Consider the following 18,124-nt stretch of genomic DNA (forward strand, 5'->3'; position numbering starts at 1 on the left):
TAACAATCTAAAAAAGTGAACCATTAAAGGTCAATGTACAGCCTTCAACACGGAGCCTTGGCTCACACTGCACAACAAGCTATAAAGGGTCCCAAAATGACTGGTGTAAAACCATTCAAACGGGAAAACCAACAGTCTAATCATTATAAAAAAAAATTAAAAGACATCTGTGTGTGTGCCACTGAGTTGCTGTCTTATTGAGATGATTGTTTGTGGTGGCATTGAGTTACTGTCTCATTGAGATGTTTGTATGTTATGGCATTGAGTTACTGTCTCATCGAGGTGTTTGTTTGTTATGGCATTGAGTTTCTGCCTCATTTAGGTGTTTGTTGGTAGTGGCATTGAGTTGCTGTCTCTTTGCGGTGTTTGTTGGTAGTGGCATTGAGTTACTGTCTCATCGAGGTGTTTGTATGTTGTGGCATTTTGTTACTATTTCATTGAGATGTTTGTATGTTGTGGCATTTAGTTACTGTCTCATTGAGTTGTTGTAGTGGCATTTTGTTACTGTCTCATTGAGATGTTTGTATGTTGTGGCATTGAGTTTTTTTGTCTCATTGAGGTGTTTGTTGTGGCTTTGAGTTTTTGTCTCATTGAGGTGTTTGTTGGTAGTGTCATTGAGTTTTTGTCTCATTGACGTGTTTGTTGGTAGTGTCATTGAGTTACTGTCTCATTGAGGTGTTTGTATGTTGTGGCATTGAGTTTCTGTCTCATTTAGGTGTTTTATTGTTGTGGCATTGAGTTACTGTCTCATTGAGGTGTTTGTTTGTTGTGGCATTGAGTTGCTGTCTCATTGAGGTGTTTGTTTGTAGCATTGAGTTTCTGTCTCATTGAGGTGTTTTATTGTTGTGGCATTGAGTTGCTGTCTCATTGAGGTGTTTGTTTGTTGTGTTATTGAGTTACTGTCTCATCGAGGTGTTTGTATGTTATGGCTTTGAGTTTCTGTCTCATTGAGGTTTAAGTTTGTTGTGGCATTGAGTTTCTGTCTTATTGAGGTATTTTATGTTGTGGCATTAAGTTTTTGTCTCATTGAGGTGTTTGTTTGTTGTGTCATTGAGTTGCTGTCTCATTGAGGTGTTTGTATGTTGTCGCATTGAGTTTCTGCCTCATTTAGGTGTTTGTTTGCTGTGGCATTGAGTTTTTGTCTCATTGAGGTGTTTGTTGGTAGTGGCATTGAGTTACTGTCTCATTGAGGTGTTTGTATGTTGTCGCATTGAGTTTCTGCCTCATTTAGGTGTTTGTTTGCTGTGGCATTGAGTTTTTGTCTCATTGAGGTGTTTCTTGGTAGTGGCATTGAGTTTCTGTCTCATTGAGGTGTTTGTATGTTGTCGCATTGAGTTTCTGCCTCATTTAGGTGTTTGTTTGCTGTGGCATTGTGTTTTTGTCTCATTGAGGTGTTTGTTGGTAGTGGCATTGAGTTTCTGTCTCATTTAGGTGTTTGTTTGTTGTTGCATGGATTTTCTGTCTAATTGGGGTGTTTGTTTGTTGTGGCATTGAGTTTTTTTGTTTCATTGGTGTGTATGTAGTTGCATTGAGTTTCTGCCTCACTGAGCTGTTTGTATGTTATGGCTTTGAGTTTCTGTCTCATTGAGGTGTTTGTTTGTTGTGGCTTTGAGTTTTTGTCTCATTGATGTGTTTGTTTGTAGCATTGAGTTTCTGTCTCATTTAGGTGTTTGTTTGTGGTTGCATGGATTTTCTGTCTAATTGAGGTGTTTGTTTGTTGTGGCATTGATTATTTTTTTTGTGTCATTGACGTGTATGTAGTTGCATTCAGTTTCTGCCTCATTGAGCTGTTTGTATGTTATGGCTTTGAGTTTCTGTCTCATTGAGGTGTTTGTTTGTTGTGGCTTTGATTTACTGTCTCATTGAGGTGTTTGTTTGTTGTGGCATTGAGTTTTTGTCTCATTGCTGTCATAACATACAAACACCACAATGAGACAGAAACCCAATGCCACAACATACAAACAGCTCACAGAGACAGTAACTCATTGCCACAATATACAAACAGCTCACAGAGACAGTTACTCATTGCCACAACAAATAAACACTTCAATGAGACAGTTACTCCATGCCACAACAAACAAGCATCTCAATGAGACAGTTACAAAATACCACAACAAACAAACACCACAATGAGACAGAAACTCCATGCCACAAAACACAAATCACATCAATGAGACAGTAAATCAATGCCATAACATACAAACATCCCAATGAGACAGAAACTCAATGCTACAACAAATAAACACCTCAATGAGACAGTAAATCAATGCCATAACATACAAACATCCCAATGAGACAGAAACTCAATGCCTCAACAAACAAGTGAAACTGCGAGCTACTGCTCACTGATGATACCCCCACCGCAAGTGGATAATATTAATAGTGTAAAAATATGCAAGTGTTCGAAAAACAGGAAGTTGTCGAGTGATTAATCTGAAAACGCATCACACGGTTTTAGCTGACTTATATAAATCCTGAAACCAAATTTCAGAAATCCTTGTATTGTAGTTCCTGAGAAAAATGTGACAAAAATTTTCAACTTGGCTATCATGTGTAAAATCATACTCGTAACACAGCAACCATTTGATTTTCGGGGGGGGGGCTATGGTTTTTTTTGGAAAAAAAAGTTTGTTTCCAGGTTTTGGTGAAAAAAATAATTTGTTTTGGACCCTGAGAAAAAAAAATTGTTTGTTTCACCCTCAGCTGCCCCTATATGTAATGCTAAAATTGAAAGGAAAAAAATGTTTTCGGTTTGTCGCTAAAAAAAAAGATTGTTCTTCGCCAAAGGCGAAAACAAAAGTTTGCACAGAAAAAAAAAAACATAGCCCCCCCCCCCCGAAAATCAAATGGTTGCTGCCTAAGTGTTCAGTAAACAGGAAGTTGTCAAGTGATCAATCTGAAAACGCATCACACTGTATAGCTGACTTGGATAAACCCTGAAACCCAATTTCAGAAATCCTTGTATTGTAGTTCCTGAGAAAAATGCGACAAAAAATATTCATGGGACGGACGGACTGACTGACGGAAGGACAAACAGAGGTAAAACAGTATACCCCCCTATTTTAAAGCGGGGGTATAACAAACACATCAATGAGACAGGTACAAATTACCACAAAATATAAACACCTCAATGAGACAGAAACTCAATGCCACTACACACAAACACCTCAATGAGACAGTTACAAAATGCCACAAAAAATAAACACTTCAATGAGACAGTAACTCCATGCCACTGCACACAAACACCTCAATGAGACAGTTACAAAATGCCACAAAAAAAAACATTTTTATGAGACTAACTAAAAGCCACAACAAATAAACTTCTCAATGTCACAACAAACAAACACCTCAATAAGACAGTAACTCAATGCCACAACAAACAAACACATCCATGAGCCAGTAACTCAATGCCACAGAAAACAAACAACTCAATGAGACAGTAACTCCATGCCACAACAAACAAACACCTGAATGGGACAGAAACTCAATGCCACAACAAACAAACACCTCAATAAGACAAAAACTCAATGCCACAACAAATAAACACCTCAATGAGACAGAAACTCAATGCCACAACAATCACACACCTAAATGAGTCAGTTAATCAATACCACAACAAACAAACACCTAAATGAGACAGGAACTCAATATCACAACAAACAAACACCTCAATGAGACAAAAACTTAATGCCACAACATAAAATACCTCAATAAGACAGAAACTCAATGCCACAACAAACTAAAACCTCAATGAGACAGTAACTCAATGCCACAACAATCAAACACCTCAATGAGACAGTAACTCAATGCCACAACAATCAAACACCTCAATGAGACAGTAAATCAATGCCATAACATAAAAACATCTCAATGAGACAGTAACTCAATGCCACAACAAGCAAACACCTCAATAAGTCAGTAACTCAATGCCACAACAAACACATCAATGCCACAACAAACAAACACCTCAATGCCACAACAAACAAACACCTCAATGCCACAACATTGTTTGTTCTGGCATTGAGTTTTTGTCTCATTTAGGTGTTTGTTTGTTGTGGCATTGAGATGTTGTCTCTTTGAAATGCTTGTTTATTTTGGCATTTATTTACTGTCTCATTGAGGTATTTGTATGTTGTGGCATTGAGTAACTGTCTTATATTGAAGTGTTTGTATGTTGTGGCATTGAGTAACTGTCTTATTGAAGTGTTTGTGGTATTTGTATGTTGTGGCATTGAGTAACTGTCTTATATTGAAGTGTTTGTATGTTGTTGCATTGGGTTTCAGACCCTTTGAGGTGTTTGTTTGGTGTGGCATTAAATCACTGTCTCATTAAGGTGTTTGTTTGTTGTGGCTTTGAGTGTCTGTGTCATTGAGGTGTTTGTTAGTTGTTTATTAGTCCCCTACGGGAGAAGTCAAAGGGTACTTTAGGTCTGTCCATCAGTCAGTCCAGCAAATCAGTTTTCCACTTTTTTCTTCATGGTTGAAGATATTGATTTAATATTTGGTATATTGTGATATCGTGACAAATTACAGATCAAGTTCTAATTTTGTTCCGGTCTGATAATTTTATGCAGTTATGGTTCTTGGACTTAGAAAACTCTCTCATTTGTTCAGTTTTCCCCACCTTTTTGGTCATGACTGTAGATATTGATTTGATAATTTGTACATTGTTTCATCATAACAAGTTACAACCAAGTTTGAATTTGGTTCCGGTCTGATTTTTTTTTGCAGAGCTATGGTCCTGAGGCTTAGAAAATTCACTCAAATTAATAAGTGTTCCACTTACTTCTGTCAAGCTTGAAGATATTGATTTGATAATTGGTACATGTATATAGTTTTAAAATGACAAGTTACAGACCAAGTTTTTGAATCTTTATTCGGTCTGATGATATTGTGCATAGTTATGGTCCTTAAACTTGGAAAATTCACTTCAATAAACAGTTGGCAACCCTTTTTCATCAAAACTTAATGCCCTCTCCTCTTCAGCTGGGGCATAAAAAAGGTTTAAGCAAATTATATCATTTATATTTATTAACAATAGAATGTTCAAGTTTCCAAAATTTACAGTCATTTTGATTCAATAAAAAAAAAAGCAAGGAAGTGCAAAGTATAAACCTACTCACTATAAAACACTGTCAAAAATTCAAAGTTTTGTCAAGCAAAAATGGATGCCCAGCAGAAGGGAAAAAAATTGCTCATACCAAACGACCCAAAATTTCTCTGTAAGGTGTGAAATTGTAAAATACTTGGAATAGTTTGAAATTTTTTAAATATGTGATTAGTTTATAAGATCTTTAACATCTTATTTTGCTGACTTTAAAAGTACATGTCGAATCATTCTCATTTTGTTGAACTGATAAGACATGGCAATACTAGACATTTCTGTGGTCAGTGAACTGCAAAATCTTGGTCAAAATCCTAATTTGTAAATTTGTTTTTTATCACCCTGTACTAAGTTTAAAGATAATGTTGCTGCTACTTTATGGTCAACTACTTTAACTCAAAAAATGTAATGCTTGATTGATTAACAGATAGAGATTGAAACACAGACAAGACAACAAAATGCCCAGTACTACTGTAAGCAGGGCATGCACATTCTCATTTCACTAAACTGAGAGGACATGTCAAAATAAACTAATATTGTTGAACAGAAAAGACATGTCAAATTAAACTAATATTGTTGAACAGAAAAGACATGTCAAATTAAACTTATATTGTTGAACAGAAAAGACATGTCAAATTAAACTAATGTTGTTGAACAGAAAAGACATGTCAAATTAAACTAATATTGTTGAACAGAAAAGACATGTCAAATTAAACTAATGTTGTTGAACAGAAAAGACATGTCAAATTAAACTAATATTGTTGAACAGAAAAGACATGTCAAATTAAACTAATATTGTTGAACAGAAAAGACATGTCAAATTAAACTAATGTTGTTGAACAGAAAAGACATGTCAAATTAAACTAATGTTGTTGAACAGAAAAGACATGTCAAATTAAACTAATATTGTTTAACAGAAAAGACATGTCAACTTAAACTTATATTGTTGAACAGAAAAGACATGTCAATTTAAACTAATATTGTTGAACAGAAAAGACATGTCAAATTAAACTTATATTGTTGAACAGAAAAGACATGTCAACTTAAACTTATATTGTTGAACAGAAAAGACATGTCAACTTAAACTTATATTGTTGAACAGAAAAGACATGTCAAATTAAACTAATGTTGTTGAACAGAAAAGACATGTCAAATTAAACTAATATTGTTGAACAGAAAAGACATGTCAAATTAAACTAATATTGTTGAACAGAAAAGACATGTCAAATTAAACTAATGTTGTTGAACAGAAAAGACATGTCAAATTAAACTAATATTGTTGAACAGAAAAGACATGTCAAATTAAACTAATGTTGTTGAACAGAAAAGACATGTCAAATTAAACTAATATTGTTTAACAGAAAAGACATGTCAACTTAAACTTATATTGTTGAACAGAAAAGACATGTCAACTTAAACTTATATTGTTGAACAGAAAAGACATGTCAACTTAAACTTATATTGTTGAACAGAAAAGACATGTCAAATTAAACTAATGTTGTTGAACAGAAAAGACATGTCAAATTAAACTAATATTGTTGAACAGAAAAGACATGTCAAATTAAACTAATGTTGTTGAACAGAAAAGACATGTCAAATTAAACTAATGTTGTTGAACAGAAAAGACATGTCAAATTGTTGAACAGAAAAGACATGTCAATTTAAACTAATATTGTTGAACAGAAAAGACATGTCAAATTAAACTTATATTGTTGAACAGAAAAGACATGTCAAATTAAACTTATATTGTTGAACAGAAAAGACATGTCAAATTAAACTAATGTTGTTGAACAGAAAAGACATGTCAAATTAAACTTATATTGTTGAACAGAAAAGACATGTCAAATTAAACTAATGTTGTTGAACAGAAAAGACATGTCAAATTAAACTAATGTTGTTGAACAGAAAAGACATGTCAAATTAAACTTATATTGTTGAACAGAAAAGACATGTCAAATTAAACTTATATTGTTGAACAGAAAAGACATGTCAAATTAAACTAATGTTGTTGAACAGAAAAGACATGTCAAATTAAACTTATATTGTTGAACAGAAAAGACATTACACTCCTATTGCTGTACAGAAAGTACTATTAAAATTACAGTCATGTTGTTGTACAGAAAGTACATGTAAAATACCACTCATGTTGCTGTACAGAAAGTACTTGTAAATTACACTCATGTTGTGTACAGAAAGTACAATTCAAATTACAGTCATGTTGTGAACAGAAAGTATTTGCAAAATAACAAGCATGTTGCTGTACAGAAAGTACATGTAAAATAACAGAAAGTACAAGTAAAATTATAATCATGTAGCTGTACAGAAAGTACATGTTAAATTACGGTCATGTTGTTGAACAGAAGGTACTTGTAAAATTACACTCATGTTGCTGTACAGAAAGTACTTGCAAAATAACAATCATGTTGCTGTACAGAAGGTACCTGTAAAATAACACTAATGTTGCTGTACAGAAAGTACATGTAAAATAACAGAAAGTACAAATAAAATTATAATCATGTTGCTGTACAGAAAGTACATGTAAAATTATACTCATGTTGCTGTTCAGAAGGTACTTGTAAAATTACACCCATGTTTCTGTACAGAAGGTACTTGTAAATTAACACTCATGTTGTGTACAGATAGTACATGTAAAATTACAACAATGTTGCTGTACAGAAAGTACATGTTAAATTATATTCATGTTGCTATACAGAAAGTACATATAAAATTAAAGTCATATTGTTGAACAGAGATTTCTTTGATTTAGTAAAGTAAATTTATTAATAATTGAAACTGTACTTAAAGCAAATCAAAGACTTCACTTAACTTTAAGTTCATTTAAAATAAGTAATAAATGGATTTTCTGATCTTTTGTTACTTATTGAATATTTTCGTACTAAATAACAGATAGACAAAAAACAAATATACACAAACATACTTCACAAACTAACACCTTAAAAGTATCTGTAAGAATCAGACTGTGGTCTTTGTTGTTGAGGACCTAATGGTCCAGCACCTTGTGAATTAGGTGGTGGTCCAGGCCATGGTCCTCTTGTACCATGCCCAGATTGTTGTCCAAACGGAGGCTTTGAAGAACTATCATCAAAATGTCCATGAGGAGATGGAAATCTTTGGGGAGGAGCAGAACCTCCTGCCATTGATAAATGTTGTGGCGGTGGACCACCAGGATGCATAATTGGTGGTGGCTGTGACATAGATAGATTTAGTCCAGATGTTGTCATTATGGTTGGAGGGGATGAAAATCTGGCTAAAGGCCCAAGATTTAATGGAGGAGCAGTGAATGAGCAAGGAGGTCCTTGATGCATTACAGATGATTGGGAAAACATTGGTGGTGGCATGCCAGGAGGTGGCAATGATGTTTGAAATGTCACAGCTGGCATTCCCATTGGTGCATTCAAGTAATTCTGTCTCCTATAGTCTGAGTCCTCATGTATAGGTATAGAAATTAGGTTACTTCGTCCTTGTTGCATCATTGCTATATTAGCCTGATAACCTTCAATCTGTGATTGTGTAGGTGGCTGTTGTAAAGGCTGTGAAATAAGAGGAGGTTGGTGGATCCCTCCCATTGTTTGTGGCAGCGTAGGAGGAGGAAAATGTGTAGGTACTACGAGGGGCTGGCTTGGGCCTCTAACTTCATCGGATCTACGTGGGTATGACTCTCCTTGAAGAGGGGGTCTAGCGCTAGCATCTCCATCATTTCTAACTGATGAATACATTTCATGCTGAGATGAAGTCTTAACTGATGGTTTCACAGATTCTTTAGGTGTGGATGCTTTTGCATTTTCTGCTGCTTCCTTCAAATGGCGATGGTTAACATGAGCCTGTAAGTCTCGCTGTGATAGGTAAGTTCTACGACATCCTTCTACTCCATGTTTGGCTCCTCCATAACTACAGACATACACAGTCCCTAAGGCTGACTGTTCAATTCTTTGGACTGGTTCATCACATCTGTAATTAATGAAGCAAGATACAATATTTATTAATAATTCAGCATTGTTTGCCTAATACTGTATAGCAGGTTATTTTCGTTTATGTAAAATTTCAACATTTTCATTGAAAAGGTTTATGAAATATTTTGCGGTTATTATTTTGGCGGATTCAAAACTTTTATCAATACCTTTTGCGTACTGGTATGCATTTTTAAACTGGTGAATTTGCTCTATACGTGAAAATATGCGAAAAATAACCCACTATACGGTAATTTATCTATATTTTTTCTTAGCTCAACTCTTCACAATAGTATTCTTGTCTTAGTTGTTTGATAATATTTTAGACCATGTTCTTGTTCTACTGATGTACTGTTACACTACTGTGGCAGGTGAGTGGAGGGTTGTTATCCCCTAACATGTTTAACCCTGCAACATTCTGTATGTATGTGCCTGTCCCAGGTCAGGAGCCTGTAGTTTAGTGGTTGTTGATTGTTGATGTGTTACATATTTGTTTTTCTTTAATTTTGTTCATAAATTAGGCCGTCAGTTTCCTTCTTTTGAATTGTTTTACATTTGTCATTTCGGGGCCTTTTATAGCGGACTATGTGGTATGGATGTAGCTCATTGTTGAAAGCCATACAGTGACCTATAGTTGATAATTTCTGTGTCATTTGGTCTCTTGTGGAAGGTTGTCTCTACCACATCTTCTTTTTTATATTTAAAAATTGCTGATATCATTACCCTTTGATACATTGTAAAACATAACATCATAAAGCTTCAACAATTGATGTCGTTTGCATTTGCTTAAAGTGGATTTATTAACTGCCTTAATTATTTATACTCACTTGCTGCACATTTTATCAGTCTTCCGTGCACAATCTAGACAGAATACATGCTTGCATGGAATCTACAAAACAGATCTTTCTTCAATACGTTTTTTTTTCTTGCACAATGTATACAGTCTGCCAAAAGTTAAGCACCACAATATATAACTGGCAATATTTTTTTAACTATTGCAAAAAAAAAATTTCTGTTTGTTGTTATGAATTGCTTTTAACATACACTAAGAAAATACATTACGACAAAAAAGATTGAACTCCAATAAAGCAGTCAAGCAACTTTTTATTAAGGGGCACCTGCGTGTTTACAAATACACTGTTTCTACAGGTGGTCTTGTTAGTGTGGGAACATTGGTCTGTTGACTTCATAGAAGTCATATTGGCAAAAGACATGCCCCAACAGGCAAGCACTGTGATGACTGTGCATGCAGGTTAGAATAGAAGAATGACTATCTGTGCTTGAACATGAGAAGCTGACAAAACACTAGTTTAGATGAGTCAGTTTATGTTTAGACCAGTAGACACCATATGAATTTCGTGGGGAAGTAATACGGCTTATGACCAAATCAACATTTGACCAATGATTTCATTCGGTCCTGGTGGTGTTACAGTACGGGTTTGCTTTTACCGTTGTAAGCCAGGTATGCATATCCTGGAGGGTCACATAAACAGACAGACATACAGAGATTTAGTGCCTACTACATGGACAACAACGCTAGACCACACTGGACAAGGATGGTAACCGAGTCTAAAGAGCAAAATGCCATTTACACTATCTTTTGGCCTTCCAGGTTTCCATACATAAACACTATCGAACATGTCTGGGATGTCATTGGAAGAAATCTCAATCGCAGAGACCATCCTTCACAAAATTTTGTCAATTTAAAAGTGGTAATTGTTGATGAATGGCTTAGATATCCTCAAAATAAAAGTTTTGAATGCTTGTAATGAGTCTCAGACATCGTGTTATGGAACTCTACCAGAAGAGAGGTTGTTACACATGCTGTTGACTCAAATATTGATATTAAATTTGGCGAACATATCAAGGTGTAATACCACCAAATCATGGTACGCCACATCCGGTTGCATACGAAAGTAGGCCTAAAAAAATATTCCCTTGAATTTGACAGTTGTAGAAAATTAACCCTGCATTTCAATGCACTTAAATTTTTCTGAGTCGTAAATATGTATGTTGGATGTCTGAATGCATCATTCTTTTTTTATTTGATCGTCTTATAAAATATTCTGGAACGTTAAGGATACATAGTTACCAAAGCAAGTAACCAGTAAATACAAGTGTAAAAATTGGGTTGTTTACTTCCGGTGATGATTATTTTCTTATATGCAATGAAATGTAGTGTGAAATTTTCACTGTATCACTGGAAAGGATTAAACTTTACACATGCAAAGTATTTCTTTGGTTGAAATAAAGGTAAATACTGTACAATTTTTTTAAAAGTGTCAATTTAACAAAGACTAATAGGAAAAAATCAATGGTGGTATTACACCTATTTAGGGAAACCATATGTGCACTCGTGACCTTTTTGTACTTCCATTTTTAAAAGTTATAAATAAACCAGTTCATACATTGTAAACATGGACAATTCGGAATGGATTTAGACACAGAAAGCACGTTTGAGGTAAAATTGCCTTGAAATGGGGGTTTACGGGTTTTTTCTAAGTCAAATGGGTGGACAGACAAAGCTGTATTTAGTTTATTGTGTTAAATTTTAAATTACCCTTACAGTTTTGTTTATACAACATGTGAATTTTTTATTTCAGTGTTAACCATGTTCTGAAGAGCAATTTGTTGAAAAATCTTTTTTTGTGAATTGGTCTGCAGATGACACTTCAGCATTAAAGTAAGTATCAACTATCATCATGTTTTTTGTTGTTTTTTTTGGCCGCAAAAGTTTACAATTTGCCATTGTGCCGTCTACATTTTGCACAGACAATAAATCATCTAAACACTTATTTGCCCTGGATTTATACACATCAGATACCAGTATCACATACTTAAACTTGAATTCTTACCAATTATTTTTTGTACCAGCATTCCAAGGGACATAACCCTTTCTAAAACATCTTGAGGTATTTTTTTATTACTCTTTTTCCCCATTTTTTAATGTAAAATACAAGAAAGTTGACTCTTTGTATAAATCTATTAGAAATATACTGTTATGAGTAAATAAAAAGACCTTGATACCAGTAACAATAAATGATTGACTGAAAGGGAACCATTATTTGCCACACTAGGCGAACAGACCAAAAACTCGAGTTACACATAAGGGCTTATAGAAACTTCCGTGTAGACTGTTAACATTTATAGAGACAGTTCTTTCAGCTAAAACACTTTAATTATTGATTTAACATTATATTTATTTAATTTTTGTGGGTAAATAATCACATTTGTTTTATTTTTTAGACAAAAGATATCAAGTTTTGATGAAAAAGGAAGGAAGGAGGAAAAATGGACCAAAACAGACCAAAACAGACCTTCAAATGAACTCTAAAAGGTGCAATAAAATTGTTTATCATCTTAAAGTTGTCTTTTGTATTCTATTTAATTGTTTGAATGCATAGATCATGAGTTTATGATCAGATAGTAGTCAACACTGCATTTTATAATGATACACTGAAATGAGGATTTTTCGAAGAAATTAGACTGAAATTGCCGTAGGATAAGGCCTTACATTATAGTGATTTTCTCTGAAACTATAGCTCTGACTGAGACAAAACTTGACAGTTATGCTTGAAATAACTTGCAATTGGAGGGAAAAAAATTACATTAAGTTTATTTGATATTTAGGTGTTCTTTAGGTGTAATACCACCAAATCATGGTACGCCACATCCGGTTGCATACGAAAGTAGGCCTAAAAAAATATTCCCTTGAATTTGACAGTTGTAGAAAATTAACCCTGCATTTCAATGCACTTAAATTTTTCTGAGTCGTAAATATGTATGTTGGATGTCTGAATGCATCATTCTTTTTTTATTTGATCGTCTTATAAAATATTCTGGAACGTTAAGGATACATAGTTACCAAAGCAAGTAACCAGTAAATACAAGTGTAAAAATTGGGTTGTTTACTTCCGGTGATGATTATTTTCTTATATGCAATGAAATGTAGTGTGAAATTTTCACTGTATCACTGGAAAGGATTAAACTTTACACATGCAAAGTATTTCTTTGGTTGAAATAAAGGTAAATACTGTACAATTTTTTTTAAAGTGTCAATTTAACAAAGATTAATAGAAAAAAATCAATGGTGGTATTACACCTCAAAGATTATTTCTAGAAAATTTTAATGATATTGGGTGATTAATTGTTGTAAATAAATATAATCACAGTGAAACTTAAATTCCGTTTCTGATTTATGTAAATTACAATATTTCTATGAACGTAAACCCTAAATGCATAGATTCTTCATAATTGACCAAATATATATTTGTGGTTTGTTTATGGTATATGTTAACAAAATTGCTACATGAATGTTTTCTAGAGGAATTATTGATTTTTTAAATTGGAGAAAATTTCGGTGCAAGAAATAAGTGGTGCTTAACTTTTGGCATACTGTATATGTGGAAAACATGCTGATATGATGTTTTAAGACAAATCATTCTTATAAATAAAAATCTAGGCAGAATATATGCTTGTCACTTATAAAAATGATTCAGAAATTTACAGTTTATATTGACCTCTTATCTATAGATGTCTCTCAAATTAAAAATATTAATAAAACAGTATCCATTTTTTATCAGCCTAACTATAGTAATGTTAATAAAACCAAAACACTGAACAATATTCTTTAAAATAAGTAAATTTCTTAAAATCTTTAAACAGCAATTGCTTCAGGTGTGACTGACTAATTCTGTAAAACTGAGACTATTTTAAATACTTTCTGGTCTCTCACATTTACTGTCAACTTCAATTAAACTTCTCAAATGAGACTTATGAAACCTCAGAGGTGCACTATGGCATTTTTTTTAGTGTTTTTGTTTTGCAATAGATGGTCTTGATAGACGAAAAGGGGAATTGCGGATGGGTAAAAGTAATTAAACACCACCCTATTTTATGCCTGTACTCAGTCAGGCTTTCTGGATCATGTCTTATTTGTTGTTTTGTTTTTAAAGAGTAGCCAGATGTTGGTGATTGATATTGTCTATTACACTGTCCTATATTTTTGTCAATTTCTGTTTCATGTACTATAAGCATGATAACAGCAAACCCCATTTTCTAAAATGTATAAATCTTCATCATAACATTAACCAATCATCAATACAATGAAGTGTCAAAATTATGATTATCTAAACTGGGAAAAACTCTGAACAGACAAATAGCATGAATAGTGGAAAAATGTAACTATGAATTTTAATGGTTGGTTTCTATTGAATCTAGACCTAATCAGTCACTTAATAACAAAAATAATAAAATCTTACCATCCTTCCATACAAAAGTATTGGGACATGACAAAGTTCACAGCAGTGAATCAATGGATCCACTACTTTTTCTCCAATCAGGTTCACCTGAAAAATAAATTACCATACCATTTTATTAGATAGATAATAACAAGTTCAACAGGAACATTAAATCAATCATTTTCATATTCATGATAATTCTATTTATCCAATTAGCACAGAGAAGAGAGACAAAAGACTACAAAGAAAAGGCATTTATGTTTGGTCTTCATAAGAAAACTTCAGTATGAAATGTAATCCTGTGAAAATGAAAAATAACAGGGGCTTAACTATATCCATATCTGAAAATAAACATTTAAAAAAACAAAGCTAATTGAAAATCAGAAGGATTTCAACTAGTAATGTGTCCTACTGTTACAGTACATATTTAACATTGTTTAAAGTTAAACAAATGAGTTTTAAAATAAACATCTAACATTGTCTAAATCATAAATCTTGACAATATGAAACTTTTTTGTAAATCTAAGCATGTGTCATATGTACTGATTAAAAGCTTGGTATCTTTAATGAGTTTAAAAAAACATATTTTTTCAGTAATGGAAAGAAAAATCAACTGAGAAAAAATATTATCCTCTAAGTGAATTTTTACCCAAAATTTGACTAAAGTCATAATCCTGCAAGCTTTATGCAGGTTGTACATGATATTTGGACAGAAGACTGCATTAAAAATTAATTGAACCAACAGATGTGTAAAACATTATGAAATGCTATTGAGTTACTCAGTTACTAAGTTTTTGGTCAAGGTAGTTTTTGATGAAGTTAAAGTCCAATCAACTTGAAACTTAGTACACATGTTCCCTATTGCTTGATCTTTTTACTTCTAAAAGCCAAATTTGATTTTTCTACCAAATTTCACGGCCCATTGAACATGGAAAATGATAATGCGAGTGGGGCATCCACATTCTTGTTAAATATATTACCCAGTATACATTAGATTCTGAAACATTGATTTGAAAAAATAAAAATGTATATTGCAAAACTTAAAATTTTTGTGTTCAGCAATTCTATTAAAGTTATTTTAAAATGTCACCAATTTTTTAAATGTAGGTAGGATTTTCATGCATATTCTACTTTTTCACTTCATAACTTCTCTAGTTCAAGTAGTCTTTATGGCTTCTCACAAATATAATAATATGAATCCTATTTTCCTTAAAAACTTACTTTGCTATTCCACTTGAGATGACCATTCTGGTGTAATGGTTCACCTGGTCCTTGTTTAAATATTGGAGGTTCTATCAGGTCATCTTCTCCTAAAGTAAAAATGATATGTACATCATTATAGTGTTGTGATTTCATGAGTGTTGGACCTATGTGGCTTAACTTTAGAGGGTATATCTGCTCTAATCTTTCTTAACATAAATATGTAGTATTTATCAATAAAAAAATCTTTCACATAAATAATCAACAGTTTCAACAATTTGGGTGTATCCGTTTAATGTACAATGTAGTACAGTTGTTCATATACAATATAAAAGGTTTACTTCATTATACTCAGACCATATTAGTATATTAACCCGAAACTAGATGTGTTGGAACCAGAGGAATAGTCCTGATTGCAAAAAAAAAAGCTTAAGGCTATTTATAGGAGTGGGAATTTTTAAAAGTTCAAAGCCTGAAATAAAAAGTGATTTTTTTTGAAAATTCTATATTTTACTCATTTATTAGTCTTTTTCCTCTGTTGCTTTTTCTTTGTCTCCAAGATAAGCTTCTGTCTAAGTTTCATAACAATGCAGATTTTACAGAAACTGAATATGAAGGATATTACTATAAATTTTACTTGCTATCACTATGCTAGAGTGCTTTCTCAAGGTGTTTCTAAATGTCAGTTGGTGACAACTTCTTTCAGATGTCAACTTTATTCAAGTTCAGTATTGTGCTGTGAAATATTGTAAAATCAAATACCACCAAATTCTTCTTTTTCTTCCACAACTTGGACTTTTTTCTGTTTAGGTGGTGCTGATGTTTTCCTTGGACGACCTCTTGGTCTTGATGGCTGCTTTAGTTTTATTGCTATATTTTTCTTCACACTCCTTCCTCCAAGACCAGTACAACTGTCCCCTTCCGAGTCAAGTTCTAATTCTAAAACAAAGAATGCTGTATCTTAATAAGTTGGATGTATTTTGGCTACTGGTGTCTGAACTTTGGCTGTACCAAACATGTTTTGAGAAAAGGTGGTTAAGTTAAATTTCACTCTTGTTGGTGTAGACTGAATCAATTTAAAATAGAGTGTCAGATTGCTGGTAAATTTGAAAATATGTGAAAATTTAAACTGTATTGCAGTGTTCTGGCCAGGTTGTCATTTGTATATTTCAGGCATCTTTTTTTAAAACTAATGTGTTCATGCTAAAGATTGAGAAAAATTGTCATATATGTTGTATAAATTTGCATGGTAAATACAATCTTGTGGGATAAAAAGAAAACTACACAATAAATTTTTAAGAATAATATTCTCTAGGATATAAAAGAAAAAGAAAATATGGAGTCACTAGACTTTGTTACATACTTGTATTAAGTTAATTCACAACACATTCTATTATAAGTTACTTTAACTGATATATCTCCTGTTTTGTGGCAAAGATGAAAAAAATAATATTTTGACCAACTCTGCCTCTGCATGAGAACTTCAGAGAAGTAATGCATACATGGGAGACGCTTCTCTGTCTAATTCCTTAACAAATCTCTCAGTTTTATCAAGTTTGTATTAATATAAAATAGGACATGTGTTCAGCTGTGTATCACCTTCACTGGTGATCCAAAGAATGGATCTGTCGTAGAGTTGTCACTTGTTTAATTAACAAATTAATTAATTCTTTGACTGTATCCTCTGAACCAAAATACAATAGATATTTAGCTAATCTGCAATATTTTCCATCTTCATACCTACATGTATATCTTGTGTACTGTATTTCAACTGTACATATAGATTCTACTGATGAGTTAAGGTAACACTAAACGCTAAGCGGCCCAAAGGCAAAGCTAAATTAAAGTTAACTCCAGGTGGCCATGTGTTCTAGAGGAATGCCTGGATAGACACAGTGCAGGCTGTGCTGTCTCGATATCCCAATAGCATGAGTCTGAATCCAAGCAAGGGAAGAACAAGTTTTTGCAGAATGTTGTGCTGATATTTTAAGTAGTTAAAATATATTTCATCTGTGTATAATACTATCACCGTCACTGATCCAATGAATGGATCTGCTGTAAAGTTGTCTATTTTTAGAGGTAGATAAATATAGATTATACACATATATATATATAATTTATTAATCAATTTTAAACTCTCAAATTATCTCATAGGTTTTTGTGAATTCTAGTCAAATCGGTACCTGGTTGAATCGGCACCTAGTCAAATTGGCACCTGGTTAAATCGGCACTTGATGTAGTCAATTCGCCACCCAAGTTACAAAATTTGTTTAATATATAGTGTACAAGATGTATAATTTATAGTTTGTACAAATTATTAATATAATTTTTTCATTTTGTATTTGCAAAATGACCTATTGTTGTTCGTGTCAGAAGGAATTTTTCATTGTATCATGCCATAAAATTTCTGTATATCTCTTTAATGCATGTTAATATTGCATCGCTTTTTAGTAAAAAGTGCATGCCAGTTTACCTTCATCTGCCATTTTCCTTAATAAACCGAAAGTAGAAACAGACAAGCATTTCCATTGGTTGATTAGATTTGGAAAATAATACGAAAGTTTTGATTCGCTCTTAAGCTATCGGCATGTAGTTGTTGGGTTCTGTATAAA

General features: G+C 33.1%; 1 protein-coding gene and 1 long non-coding RNA gene across 3 annotated transcripts; one reads left to right on the forward strand and one right to left on the reverse strand.

Annotated features, from left to right (window-relative positions):
• Nucleotides 1-7,036: 7,036 nt before the first annotated feature.
• LOC134691123 (E3 ubiquitin-protein ligase Hakai-like) lies at nucleotides 7,037-18,037 on the reverse strand. Of its 2 annotated transcripts, none has more exons than XM_063551397.1 (6): nucleotides 17,986-18,037; nucleotides 16,275-16,451; nucleotides 15,534-15,622; nucleotides 14,334-14,420; nucleotides 9,900-9,961; nucleotides 7,037-9,073 (listed from the first exon to the last, which is right to left on the reverse strand). In XM_063551397.1, exons 1-6 carry the CDS (start codon nucleotides 17,996-17,998, stop codon nucleotides 8,059-8,061), a joined length of 1,443 nt encoding a protein of 480 aa, XP_063407467.1. In that variant the 5' UTR covers nucleotides 17,999-18,037; the 3' UTR covers nucleotides 7,037-8,058. The 2 variants fall into 2 exon arrangements, with proteins under 2 accessions (XP_063407467.1, XP_063407476.1); XM_063551406.1 differs by having other exon boundaries at nucleotides 7,039-9,073; nucleotides 16,278-16,451.
• Nucleotides 10,942-12,496, forward strand: LOC134691120 (uncharacterized). Its single transcript, XR_010102097.1, has 3 exons — nucleotides 10,942-11,325; nucleotides 11,676-11,755; nucleotides 12,319-12,496. It is a non-coding gene; the product is annotated as an uncharacterized LOC134691120 (long non-coding RNA).
• Nucleotides 18,038-18,124: the final 87 nt, after the last annotated feature.

Source organism: Mytilus trossulus, chromosome 1 (genome assembly GCF_036588685.1).
Source record: "Mytilus trossulus isolate FHL-02 chromosome 1, PNRI_Mtr1.1.1.hap1, whole genome shotgun sequence".
NCBI lineage: Eukaryota > Metazoa > Mollusca > Bivalvia > Mytilida > Mytilidae > Mytilus > Mytilus trossulus.